The sequence below is a fragment of the Brachypodium distachyon genome, chromosome 3 (assembly GCF_000005505.3).
Source record: "Brachypodium distachyon strain Bd21 chromosome 3, Brachypodium_distachyon_v3.0, whole genome shotgun sequence".
Classification (NCBI taxonomy): domain Eukaryota; kingdom Viridiplantae; phylum Streptophyta; class Magnoliopsida; order Poales; family Poaceae; genus Brachypodium; species Brachypodium distachyon.
The window spans coordinates 920145-934202 of record NC_016133.3 but is presented as its reverse complement, the minus strand read 5'-3'; the positions used below and the strand labels follow the sequence as shown (position 1 = coordinate 934202).

The 14058-nt window shown below is 43.6% G+C and overlaps 2 protein-coding genes across 7 annotated transcripts; one reads left to right on the top strand and one right to left on the bottom strand.

The window, feature by feature from the left end:
- Positions 1-1146: 1146 nt before the first annotated feature.
- LOC100837266 lies at positions 1147-7442 on the top strand. Of its 4 annotated transcripts, XR_002964615.1 has the most exons (10): positions 1148-1438; positions 1558-1720; positions 1913-2171; positions 2292-2520; positions 2598-2748; positions 2860-3045; positions 3774-3822; positions 4738-5283; positions 5460-7203; positions 7300-7442. XR_002964615.1 is itself a non-coding variant. In XM_014900947.2 (9 exons), exons 2-9 carry the CDS (start codon positions 1592-1594, stop codon positions 7091-7093), a joined length of 3183 nt encoding a protein of 1060 aa, XP_014756433.1. In that variant the 5' UTR covers positions 1147-1438; positions 1533-1591; the 3' UTR covers positions 7094-7436. The 4 variants fall into 4 exon arrangements, 3 of the variants coding, with proteins under 3 accessions (XP_014756433.1, XP_003570812.3, XP_024316540.1); XM_014900947.2 differs by having other exon boundaries at positions 1147-1438; positions 1533-1720; positions 5460-7436; XM_003570764.4 differs by having other exon boundaries at positions 5460-7436.
- A 456-nt stretch (positions 7443-7898) lies between these two features.
- Positions 7899-12905, bottom strand: LOC100843989. Of its 3 annotated transcripts, none has more exons than XM_010235400.3 (14): positions 12612-12905; positions 11308-12013; positions 11119-11194; positions 10788-10905; positions 10520-10618; positions 10129-10428; positions 9947-10054; positions 9441-9512; positions 9285-9371; positions 8986-9057; positions 8780-8872; positions 8602-8709; positions 8450-8518; positions 7899-8360 (listed from the first exon to the last, which is right to left on the bottom strand). In XM_010235400.3, exons 1-14 carry the CDS (start codon positions 12870-12872, stop codon positions 8286-8288), a joined length of 2244 nt encoding a protein of 747 aa, XP_010233702.1. In that variant the 5' UTR covers positions 12873-12905; the 3' UTR covers positions 7899-8285. The 3 variants fall into 3 exon arrangements, with proteins under 3 accessions (XP_010233702.1, XP_010233701.1, XP_003573233.1); XM_010235399.3 differs by having other exon boundaries at positions 11119-11225; positions 11312-12013; XM_003573185.4 differs by having other exon boundaries at positions 11119-11233; positions 12612-12903.
- Positions 12906-14058: the final 1153 nt, after the last annotated feature.

The following is a 14058-nucleotide window of genomic DNA, read 5'->3' as shown; positions in this document are numbered from 1 at the left end:
CTTTGGTGGGTGGGTTGCAATCAACTATTTTAACGTGTCCCCTAAAGAAAAACTATTTTAACGTGTAATTTATCTCTTTTAGAGTGAGTTACAAATTAAGAGTTCCGGTGCAATTGATTTTTTTTCTCGGATAGTTGCATATCACCTCATTTCATGTACAATTTAGTTTATTTTCCCAGAGAATGAGTTACATATTGAGATTCTTAATGAGCAATTAAGTTTTTTTTTGTGTGAGAGAGTTGCACATAAACCTCTTTTGGTCTGCAATTTACCTTTTTTTATGATTGAGTTGCACATCATCTCTTTTGATGTGCAATTTAGTTACGCATTAAGACGTCCGGCGTACAATTCTTTGATTTATTTTTTTAGTAAATTTTTACTCCTCTATCGATGCTTTTTTTGTGTTCATCTATGACCCCTGGTCCATGGCTTGTGTTTATGATCTCCGTGCAAATGATTTTTTTTTCAATTACTTTTTATTCTAACCAGTAGTAACCAAGTATAGGACTTGCATGTTGGGGGATAGAGAATTCATTGTGTGACCGTACGGAACTAGAGATCTAATTCTTCAGTTTCATTTATTTTTTTGAGAACAAATTCTTCATTTTCATAAGAAGTAATCTTACTGCTTGTGGGCTGCCAGGTGGGTGTGGATTGGCCGGTTGGAGGAGGGGGGTTTGGTGTCATACGGGCTGTAACATGGGAAGGCCACAAAGCCACATCATGTACAGAGGCACAAGGAAAAAGCCCAGATTCAGAAAACAACAGCCCACGTTACAGCCCAGATTCTGCAACATGGGAAGTGCGATCTGGGATGCATCTGATCGGCCGGCCGGCCGGCAACAGTCGCTTGAGATTTTTAAGGTTTTTTCCTTCTTATTATTCAGCTAACTGATGCATAGTCATTTATTAAGGAATTGATATTAACATAAAAGAGTAATTGAGACGTATAAACTAAGTTTTCAGTAACAGAGATCTCTCCAACAGATATTTGGTTGTTACTTATGCACAAGAAAGAATCCTGCAAGAAGATCATTTCACTTCTCATTCATTCTCTTCCCTGTTCTCTCTGCATAATAAAAAAAATTGTACTGTACAGTACACACGCTTAGCAACATTCTTAATCTGTCTTTCACTCTCACAACAACAGTTATTATATTGGGGCCGTCAGGCGGCAGCGGAACGAACCAATGTCAATGCAGAACGCTCATTGGAGCTCCATTGAATCGCCAAATCCAACTCCGCCGAACGCTCATCGGAGCCCGCCGTCTGCTGCTCTGCTCCCCCCATGCCCAGATCCACAAGCCACCGGCGCAAATCTTCCTCGCCTTCAGTCACCCGTACTGCTTCCACAAGCCATCGGCGCGGCTCCGCCAACCGTCGGCGTGGGGAGGACCGGCCGACAACGACTCTAGGTCGCCGCGCTGGATTCAGCTCGGTAACCCATCGCGATTATTTTAATTATCTCTAGTTTTATTCCTACAAGTTATTCCTATATGATATATGTATGCTCTCTCTTAACTATGTGAAAGATTTTCCGTGTTATTACTTGGATAGACGACCAAGCTAGTCAATCCTAGCAGGAGATACCATGGCGAACGAGTTTCAACAGACAAATGCGACCACAAGGGAGTTCACACTCCAGTTCTTGCAACAAATTACAGATAACTTCTCTGAAGAGCACATCATTGGTCGTGGTGGGTACGGAATAGTGTACAAGGTATATACTCCCTCTGATCCATATTAATTGTCTCAAATTTGCCCAAATCTAGATGTATCTATGCCTAAACGGCGTCTTATTTCGGGACGGACGGAGTATTTGTTTGTGTGATATAGGATTACCTGCGTCTTGTAATTTCAAATGATAACACTGCACATAACTGGCAAGGATCCATCTAAAAAAATTTAACAGGGGAAACTAGAAGATGGGGAAGTGATTGCTCTCAAGAAGCTTCATCAAACGATGGGGCTTGATGACACACAATTTAGGAATGAGTTTAATCACCTAATGAGGACTGAACATCCAAATATTACTCGGTTGGTTGGCTACTGCTATAATCAAGGACATCAGCGCATCAAGTACAACGGTGAATATATTTTTGCCAATGTGGAAGAAAGAGTTCTGTGCTTCGAGTACTTGCAGGGTGGAAGCCTTGACAAGCACATTTCTGGTATGATGGTGCTCCTCTTAGACTATATAGTAGTATTGTTTTGCATCTAAAAAATTATGATCCATAAATTTGTGTTATCTCTTAGTACGTCTTGGTAATATATTGCATGTTTAACTGCAGCTGAATCTTGCGGACTCGATTGGCACACACGTTTCAATATTATTAGGGGGATCTGTGATGGTTTAAATTACCTTCATAATGGATCCCAAGATCCTATTTACCATCTTGACTTGAAACCAGCAAATATATTACTGGATGACAAGATGATCCCCAAAATTGGAGATTTTGGTTTGTCAAGACTCTTCCCTTTAGCGCAAACATATATCACAACCAAAATTATAGGAACACGGTATGTTGATACCACATGATAAATATTTCTTTTTAAGAAATTGTAGAAATAATTGTATTACGTAATACACCATGCAGTGGATACATGCCACCTGAATACATCAACAGATGCGAGATCACATTGAAGTTTGATGTGTACAGTTTGGGTGTTATAATCATACAGATAATGGCAGGATATGAAGGCTACTCGAAGTTTACAGATATGTCGTCGCAAAAGTTTCTTAAGCATGTATGGAAGATATCTTGTATCATGAACAAAAATCTTTTTTTTCACAAATATTATTATCATTTTGTGCCTACTATCCATGCCACATTTTGCCATTGGATTCCAACTTTGCAGGTAATAGAAAACTGGGACAAACAGCTGCAGGTAACAATGTCGTCACATGCAGCAGAGCAAGTTAAGAAATGCATCGAAATAGCATTAAGGTGTGTGGTGGCGGAGCGTGAGAACAGGCCTACAATAGCAGAGATTGTCAATGAACTGAACAAGATTGATACTGCAGACAATTTACCTGCAGGCCAGGTATATATATTTAGATCAGTTGTAGGCCAGGATTAAGTGCGTACTCTTTTAATTTCATAATTTGTTCTTTACTTACTCTTTTAAAGTTCAACCACTATTTTACTAGACTTTTCGTATATTTGTGGGAGTGGTATGTAGATAAAAGTTTGATGATTACTCCATTTTGTTCATAAATAGATGGCAGCTTAGACATGGATACTATATCCAACATGAAACTGTTACCATTATTTTCCATGTGAATATGTTAGTGAAAAATATAATTTTATTATATTAAGGCAATATTCTCCGTGACCAATCTAGTGACGTTATATTCGCTAGACCAGTCTAAAACTCTAAATATATATGTAGTACATTAGGCAAAGTTAAAATTTTGAACATATATGAGACGAAGTTATCAATGGATTAATATATAACCCTAGAAATGTATATTGTATTCCCGCAAAAAAGAAAAAGAAATGTGCGTTGTAACGAGCTCCCACTTTATAGTTGAGAAATGTCAAAGTTATTGGCACAACACTCCGACATCTAAGAAATTAAAAGTAGGGCACCAACTGTTGCATGCATGTTCTGACCAACCACCAATCGGTGAAATGTGGTTTAAGTACGTCTAAAAACTAAAATGTTTGTTTACAAGACTAATAAGCTTTCTATAGAGTAGATTCCATTTTCTACACAACTGACAGCTGCCTCTATAAACAAGAACTGAACCCCTTAGTTTTATTTTGCAGGTCATCAACTTCCGAAGCAAGCATGCCTTTAGAAAAAACTCAAACTCAGGTACCCATCTCGATTATAAAACTAATATCATTCGGTCATGGACGCAAGAAGAATGGTTAGTGGGGGGTGACGTTGCTGAATGTGAAGAAGTTAGTAGTGAACTTAAGTAGCTGAACGCGGAGGCTAGAAAATAGTCAATGGGGGATAATGATAGGGAAGCTGTCAAGGTAATTTGTTTGGTTGAGACAAGACTGTGCTCTTCTAATGTTTGGTTTGTGGTACAAAATCACAATCATGAGTAAGAGTAAGTGCTTTTGAATACGAATCTACTGACAATAATTCAAGTGTCATGTATATTGCATATTAATAGGGTAATTGTTGATCAAAGCATGGATTTTTTTCCTCTGGAAATAGAAGAATTATAAATAAAACAAGAATGAAATCTAATGAAACTAGAATGGAATCTAAATGAAACCTTAATTTGCACACACTTGATATTTATTTGGAAAAATGAGTGCTTTCAGATATGTGCGTAAGGTTGAGTTGGAGCAATCGTAAGGGTGGGCTCATGGGAGGCTCTTTCCCATATAATGTTTTTTCTTCTCAAAACATTTTCTTAACCACACTAAATGCACTTTATAAGGGTGTGGCTATTTCTCAGTCGTTTGATTTTTAAGCAAAAGGCCTTAAATCTCAGTTGACGTATCAGAGCCGTTGAATTAAGATCTGAGGTTCATCCCCACTCTCCCCTACCCCACATGCTACTGTCGGACTAAGATCCAACGGCCAAGCACGTCGACTGATCTCTAACTAAAAAACAGGCGACTTCTCAATAGCAAAACCGAATAATTAAACATTTAGAGTGTAAGATTTTTTCCCATATTTGCACACCTTGGTACATATGAATACTACTGCATCATCTAGCTCATTTGGTGTCCTTAACCGCTAATTCCTCCCATCATTATTGAATGGCAGAGCCCGGAGGCAGAATCGTTTTCTCTCGCACCAATGGGACCCTGGTATCGTTTGACATCTTCTCCAGCCCCTTGTCGCCTTCGTCCACCTACGAGCTCCCTCTCACTGATGGTGTGTCCTACAATTACAACGGCCAAGCCATCCCTCCCGCCGCGCTGAAGACCCTCCTCAAGAACCCCAAGCTGGCAGACAAGGCCGATGCCAACGATGCGGACATTGATGCCGGCAACGTCTCCGGCCTCATATTTGTCTCAGAGAGGGACAATGGCCTCGAGACGCTCTATATCGCACTGCATTTCAATGCTGGCAGCAACATCCTTAAGGTAATCGCCCTTGCAGACATCTTTGGCGCTGCCGACTTCAGCGGCGTGCGCCTGGAGGACAGCGGCTGCATCGGCGGCGGTTACAGTGTGGGTTGTCGCACCGTCGACCACTGCCTCATCTATGTTTCCACCAAGGAGGCAGCGCAGGAACGCCGCAGCCCCTGGACCGTCGTGTACAAAACCAACCTTACAACTGGCAAGACAGAGCGCCTCACTCCACAAGGTATATATATACTTGATGCACCGATCAATCCATCCACAATTATATAATTATCTGCATGCTTGATTTCTTTGCGTTGATGGAAGCTTTATTGATCTCATCGTCGTATCAAGCAATACAACCGCCAGAGTTCACTTCCAAAGCCTCTAATCGTTTACTTGCTGATATGTATGTCACAGGGGTGTTTGATTTGAGCCCAGCAGTGTCACCATCGGGGATGATGGTAGCAGTGGCATCGTTTGAAAGCAAGAGTTGGAACGGCGAGCTGGAGAACCTAAAGACAGACATCTACGTGATGAACGTGGATAGCGAGGGCCAGCTAGGGCGCAAGCTACTCATCAAGAACGGTGGCTGGCCATCCTGGGGCAGTGATAACATCATCTTCTTCCATAGAGGCACTGAGAAAACCCTTCCCTCGACCTCGAGAATGGTTGTTGAAACAGCTTGGGGTGTGTTCCGATACAACATCAGTACCCAGGAGACCGTCCAGGTGACACCCGAGGAGTTGGACGCCATGACTCCGGCAGCCATCAGCGAGACAAAAGTAGCGGTTGCGACCATCCGCCAGAACGTCCCCGTGCAGTACCGGCACATTGAGATCTTCGACATGAATGCTGCATCGCCGGTGCAGATCACCCAGAAGACGAGCCCGGAATGCGACCACTATAACCCCTTCATGCTGGACGGTGGTGGCCGCATTGGGTACCACCGCTCCAGGACATCAAGATACCATGATAAATTTTACAAGCTGGAGTCCCCGAGCAAGGACGTCGGTCTGTATAGGGCGTCTGGCATGTTCCCAGCCATCTCCAAGGACGGCTCCAAGCTTGCCTTCGTTGATGACAAGTCCAAGGTGGTCTGGCTCGCCGACAGCCAAGGGCTGCGCATCGTGTACGAGCAAACAGGAAGTGACAGCGTCTTCTCCCCTGTGTGGAACCAGGATTCGGACAAGGACATCCTCTACATCTGTGTTGGCCCTTCTCTGGAGTCCCACAGGCCGCTGGAGATCTACTCCATCACCAACATTTCCAGCAGCGACGGGGGGCAAGAGGTCCGACAGCTCACCTGTGGCAAGTTCAACAACGCGTTCCCGTCGAGCAGCCCGGACGGAGGCAAGCTCGTCTTCCAGTCGACGAGGGATTTTTGGCCCAAAAAAGCAGAAGACCGGCGGAAGAAGCACAGGAACCTACACATCATGCTAAATGCAGCGGCCGGGGAATTGGATGAGAATTGCTGGGTTACGCGGCTGACGAAAGGATCCTGGACAGACACACAATGCCAGTGGTCCCCGAGAGGGGACTGGATCGTCTTCTTGTCGACACGTGACAGACAGCTGACGTCAAACCATGCCGACGAGTTGGAGTACCCGGTGGGGTATCTGTCCGTGTTCCTGGTGAAGGCGTATGATCCGATGGTGGTCGTCAGGATAATGGACAGCGGGGCTGACCCGGTGTTCAGCCCGGATGGGAGGAGCATCGCTGTGACGGCGGATTTCTCGGCGGTGTCCGTGGATCCAATCTCGCTGCCCAAGTTGGCGCGGCTCTGTAGCAACATCTTCTTGGTGGACATCAACACAGACGACGACACTGAGGAGAAGAATAAGCAAGAGGATGTGGTCAAGTGGTTGTTCCATCATCGGATGACCCACAGTAGGTACGGGTGCGGGAAGCTGGCCTGGACGACCACCCGGGTCGACATGGACCCAGAGGCGCCATGGAAAATGATGGAACTGGGGCCAAACAGAAACAGGCTACCAAAGAGGGGCGCTGTTAAGAGGAGTATAGTCAGCTCCTTGCTCGGCTTTAATCTATAATTAGGTTTTGCTTTTTGCTTTTTCAGTAATTCGGTTTGTAATGTTATAATAAACTCTACCGTGGGCATCTGATCACCAATTTGATGCAGATAGAGAATGGAGGGCTCTTGGTAAGTTTGAACATCCATTTACATGTGGAATGGCTTTTCTGGACCTCTACCCCGATTGATAATCCTGAAAATGTTTACCCCTGTAAACCCATACAGGTACTAGGCTCCCCACAAATCCCTTCAATAGATTGTGAAGTGCTGTTTGGATGACAAGGTATATCAACTGGGTATCACAATCGCCTTGTATAAAAGAACTAGCAAGCTCTAATAATACTTGAAGCTTATAACTTTCACATACATTCATGAGAGAGCACAATCACGTCCAAATCTTGTGCAAATTGAAATATATGAGGAGTGTATCAGTTGACTGTTTTATTTTTGAGGGAGTATCAGTTGACTGTTTGTGCAACACAATACCAGGAGACCCAGCCAGGTGTCCCTTGCCGGCAACTCGCAGCCCAGGGCTGGTTATTCCCGTCGCCGCCGCAGTTCAAAAGTACACCTACACACCAAAAAGCTCTCGGCAGGCCGGCAGGGACTCAAAAGTACACCTACACACCGGCAGGGAGCATTTGCTGTTGGGGATAATTTTTCTAACTCATTTTATGCGGTTTTGGATCATTTTTCAGACTTTTTTATGCCGTTCTGGATCATTTTCGAACTATTTTTAATGCTGATCTGCAGTCTGGACTATTTTCTGACATTTTTTATGCTGACAGGATCACTGTGTCTTTGCCTTTAGCTCCAGTGACAAGTAACAGAAATGGGCTTGATGGCCCATGCCGTGAAAGCAGCCCGAATGCATGGATGGATGAGTCAAGCACACGATTTAAGGGCCGAGGGAAAAAAAAGAAGGACAAGTTAACAGCGACTTAACATTTAAACTACATCTGCACAACAGTTCTTCCTCCAGATTCATCATTCACTCGATCGCGTAAGGCCCCATCGCGATTGTGGGAGCTCCATAGGGATTTATAAAGTGGTCAAAATCGACACGACCTCATTAATTCTGCTGGCCAGTTCTTCGCCCTGGGAGTCTCTTCCTCTCCAGCGAGATCCGTGTCGGTTACGAGCTTTCGGATCTCAAAATGATCTCATGAAAGCTGGGAGCGGCGCAGTCCCAGCAGCAAAAACCCTGATGATCAGCTCACCCTATTTGTGCACATCAAAATTGCCTCTTTCAGCCCTTCCTTGTCTAATGACGTTTCCACCATCACCTGCATAGGAGTAGACCAACACTATGTGAGCAACATAAATTTTCCGTATGCTTGCTGATTCGGATGAGCTTAACGTTACAAGTTCATACCTCTTGCACATTGTTTCCATACCTCGCAAGGACCTTATACTTGCGACCAACCAAAGATGCCATATATACCTGGCAAGTAATGGATGGCTTCAGTTCCAGGAACTAGGATTAACAGTTGTGTGACCACTAAACATTTGAAGTTTTCATCTTACCTGAAATGTTGGAGCTAATCCCGGGCTTCGGAAGAATCTTCCTCTATAAACATCGTTGACTTGCTCAATATTTTTCAGCTCCTCAATCAGGGAATCCACCTCGGGCCACTAAAATAGGCTAGGTTTCAATACCCAGAACCCTCGAATCGTGCTCAATGAAACATGAATTTGTACACACCTCAAAATCTGCTTGTACAGGTTCAAGAGCTCCATCAAGTGGTAGTAATTCCTCGCCGATGACTGGTTCCAAGGCTCCTATTGGCGGACTTGGCTGCATAGCAGGAGAAAGGAAAAGAACAACACATGAGAAAAATATCTGAAACTAGTGACTTAACATCTCGAGCAAATATGAGACAAGGGAGAAACTGCCTAACCGTCCAGCACCTTTACGTCTTTAAGTGATAAGAAGATACGGCTATTGTTGAAATCCAGCTGAATAACTTTAGCATCAACAACCTGGAAATGAAAATACCTTCAGCATCCAAAAATGACTATAGCATTATAAGCATTTTAGCACTATTAAATTGTGTCGTTCAATATAAAGCGACCATGTGACAAATGAATAAAACACAGTTATTTCCACAGAAAATATATCTTGAGTACCCAAAGATTGACAGGTTCAAATAAAACTTAAAAGTGCAAGAGGTTAAATAACGGAACTAATCACAAGTGCCAAGTATTACCTGACCGATTCTGTAAGAAACTGAAGGATCTAAGGTCTCATCCCAGGACACTTCCCACTGCTGAATCAGTGCAGGAACTCCTTCAACCTTTGATAGAAACAGTTAGCTGCTGAACTTGAAGGGGAAAAAATCACCCAACACAAGAACTGGACCTACCTCAACAAATATCCCAAAGTAGACAAACCGCTTAATAGTGCATGTGACAATATCTCCAACATTAAGCCTAGCCTGCATAATAAGAAAATTATATCTATGGTGTCCAAACAAATCAGAGTAACAGAAACTGGCCTTACACCAATAGGATAGTAAATGCTGTCAAAGATGTATTTCAGCTCCAAGGAACGATAGTGTCACCAAGACTAAGCTTTTGAATGTGGCAAAACTATACAAAAAACTAAGTTTATTTTAAAGAGCAGGGTTCGGCTAGTAAGAACTAGGATATGCGGAGTTGAGAAGGAATGACCACTACAACTGCAGCTGAGATTACAACAAGGTAAAAGGCTGAGATCTCCAACATTACAGCTGAGATTCCCATCCTCACTTGTTGCTGGAAGGTGGGGAATTTGGTGCTTTCCAGAAACTAGATTGGTAATTTTATTTTATTTTCCAACTATTTTATTTCTACAAGTCAAGTTTGAGGATGTTGATGAGAGCAGAAATACCATCAGACTTTTCCTTTTCTGAACCAACTCTTCACTTTCTTTTGGCCTCATAGAGAAAAACAGTCGCTTGGAATTCCTGTCAGCCAGGACAACTGATACTCGGAGCCTCTGCAAAGCAATGGCGTGTTACTACAAGAATACAAATGAGAGAGAATGCTAGGACACTAACAATAGTTTCATACTTGACCAATAAATGAAGATAAGAACTTGGATTTCTCTTGTTCATATGTTTGAAGAAGATCTTCAAACTTCAGCTTAGACTGCAGTGTTGCTTGGTCCTGATGATCTACTTCTGCAACTGATCTAGATTCTGGTTCTATGCTCTTATCATTAACCTCAAAATTTTCCTCCATGCCCATACTCTGCTTGTACAAGGAAGGATCACCACCTTTCCTTCTTAACCAAGTCTCAAAAGCTAGGAATTTCCATTTTGTAGCAAGATTACGATATGGTAAGAAACCTATCATTGAGTCGAGTGACACCTGAAGAGGAATTCATAACAAATCTCAGACAACAAACAGGGATATGATTCGACAAATAAAAGCATATATTCGAAAAGGATTAAGTACTTACAACAAATCCCTTTGCACTGCAGTTAATCAGCTCCACCTCAACCCTTTCTCCAGTACTTGCATAATGCTCCAGCCTTGTCCAGTCACTCTCAGTGATGTCCTGTGTTAGTGACTCAGTAGATCAATATTCATACTTGCAAGAACTTAAAAAGCTTTTAGGTGGTATATCTCACATCCCACATAAGTTGCATTCACTCCAGTGAGTTCTGCTGTTGATTCTGAAAGACCATAAGATGCTGAAGCTCAAATACCAGGAGATTCATATTTACCTCTAATTTTGATGGTAAGACATTCCCACCATCGTCAACATAACTTCTGTTAACATCACTATCACTTTTCTTCTCCACTTTAACTTGTGATGGCAATGTTTCAACAGATAGGTCTTTCCTGCAATGTAATATTTGCCATATTAGCCTGTCAGGTGAATCAACATGGAGGAAAACCACAACAATGACAGTACTTCACGGACACAAGAGCAGGGACAAATGGGGACACGCCAATTTGAAATAGTGCAACTAGAGCTTCAATGAATGATTAGATATCAAGCAGTGAAAATATTTGGTAAAAACATAACTGCTGCAGAGTTCCATCAGAATGTACCTCGGTCTTCCTTGCAAGAAAGCTTGCATGGAGAAATTGTTGTTGGTCGTCGATTGGTTATCCGGAGCAGAAGAGTCTATTTGTTGAGTTAAACTTTGCTCAGATGGCTGCACTCCTTGATAATACTAACATAACATTAATACCATGGATGATAGAAAGGTAATCAGAGATCACTTATGCTTTTCTTACCTGCCTCACGTTCATTGGTATCCTCTCCAGTGGCAATTGAGGCTGAGCCAGCAGAGGCTGGTGAATCAGCAGTGTCTGTTGTGGCCTCTGGCTTTTGAAGAAGAGAAAAGTTGGATAAATCCTCATCCATATCCTTCCTCATTTTCAATTCAATATTTGGTTTCATTTTCAGCTTCGACTTCAAGTCATCGTCTTCAAGCTGATGTACGGTGGGTTTCCGCAAGGTGACGTCCAAACTATCCTCACTTGAGGTGCTTCCAACCTCACTTGCCACTGTTCCTGCAGCTAAACTTTCCTTGCTAGGCCAACTATCTTGCACCAGCTTGGCTTGTACTTTTGGCTTGCTCCCAATTGGCCTCAGCAAGGTCAAAGAAGGCTTATTTACCTTTGGTTTGCTCCCTACTGGCCGTAACAAAGTCAAAGGAGGCTCACGGAGCTCGTCTTGCTTCGGTTTGCTACCCGTTGGTCGTAACAAAGTCAAAGAAGGCTCATCTAGCTTTGGTTTGCTCAGTGCAGGCCTTGACACACCCAAAGGTTGGTCACCTTTCATCGGCTTGCTAATTGCCTCTTCCATGTTGGAAGCCTTGTCCTGCTTATTAGCTTCCATGTACTCCCTCAAAATAACATCCAGCCTGTCCTTCTTACTGGCAACTAGTTTCTCCACATCAAGGGATGAAGCATCTGGGTCTGACTTCTTGAGCAGTATCTGAAGGAGTAACCCAGAACACATAAGGGGTCATGATTGCTGGGAAGAGCCAAACTACATAAACCATGCTTCCACGACTCAACAGACAAGAGACAACTCTGTCGAGTGACAACAGGGAACAGTCCGTGTTTCTACAAACTTCCCAACCGGTATCAAACTATGAATGTCCATGTATAAAATATCGAATTAACTATTCCAAGCAACTAATTAGTTTAGCATGATTGATATGAACTTGTTAAAGTGTGCGACAGAGCTTAACTAAATCTAGTACACACGATCCAAAATCAAACAAAGATAACAGTACGCAATGCGGTACAATTTAATGGATAAAATCTGCAATGGTTTCTCACAATCAAGACGGAAACTAAAGTAATCGCAAACAAATGAAGGCAAGTCTGAACACCGAATTACGCGCAAAGATTTTTCCACCGTAGCGCTTAAGGCGGCAATCATACTGGTATAAGTAGGAGTAGGACCAATGTGACATCTCAGGAGCTCATGCGATCCAATTTTGAAACTAGTAAGACATCAAGCCAACGTTTCTAATCTTATCCACAGTCGGTAAATGCGAGCAGGCGGGAGCAGGGAGAGGGGGGACCTTGGCGAGGGTGAGCTTGGGGTCCTCCCCGAGGAACCTCCCGAACTCTAGCTCCATCATGTCCCACTTGTCCAGCGCCGGCAGCTCCCCTCCTCCGTCGCCGCCCAATCCGCTGCCCGCGCGCGGCGGCCGCGGCGCGCGGAGGAGGCGCACCCGCCCGGCCCCGGCACGGCTGCGGCGGGGTAGGGATACGGCGGGGCGTGTGGCGGTGCTGGGACCCGCGAAGACGCCGGCCGCGGGGGCGGCGGCAAAGGCTTCCATCCGGAGGTTTAGCGGAAACGGAGGCGCGGCGCCGGAACGGATAAACCTGCGCTTTTGGCCGTTGGGCTTTCTTCTTCTTCTCTTGTGCGTTGCTCTGTGTGGCATTCGATGGACGGCCAGGATTCTCTCCACTTGGTGCCATCTGGGCCGTTCGATTGACTACCGGTGTGCAGTTTCCTGATTTGGTTTTCGCGCAGGAAAAAAAACGCCGAGGGATCCTTTGGTTCAAAAGAAATTAGAGATCGAATTTCATTTTTAAAAAATTTAGTTTGTACATCTGTAACGGTGTTTATTCTATTTAAATATTTCATCATGCCACATTTTATTCTCCGATCGTTACCTTATGCCACATTTTAATCGTAAAATCTACAGGAGTAGTTGTTTTCTCTTCTAACCGATTCACCCGACCAGCTTAGCTACCTGCATGATTTAATTCTATGTCCACTACTCAGAATCTCAATCTGACGAAGAAAAAAGAAACTTTCACTACTAATTCAACCGGCATGTGTTAATTTTTTTTCCTCTTCAATTCGGCAAGTGTTTTCAATTTTCACTTGGGCCCGTACGGAACACTTTGGGCCCATGGATCGTTCGTATCGAGTATTCAATTGAATCGAACCGAAGACCGATCGACGACTCGTGGCGCATCGTAAGCCGCGCGGGGCCCGTGATATTTCCATATGTGGCATGCTCACGTACACACGAGTGCCAGCATACATATAGCAAAACAAGCACATTATTAATCAGCACTCTGGTATAAACGTGCGGATATCTATTTCTCTCTCTACGTCCAACAAAAGATATCTCAATTTTGTTCAAATTTGAATGCATCTATCCACTAAGTCATGTCTAGATACATCCAAATTTTAACAAACTTCAGACATCTTGTTGGACAGAAGAATATATATTATACTCCAATATGTTTTATAATCCTTGTCTCAAATTTGTCGTATATATTTCTGAAAAATAATATTTCGACAAGAATTATGAAACGGAAAATGAAAAAGCAATCGAGAACAATTAATTGGACCGTTTAACGTACGGCCTGGGTGGGGCGCCACATGCCGTTGCTGTCGCAAGGAGGGATCAAGCAAGGCACAGTATAGATCATCAGCTTTTGCACGAAAGGCGTAGGCGAGAACACGTAGCCCTTCCCGCGCCCATGCAAAACCAAACGGCGGGCTAG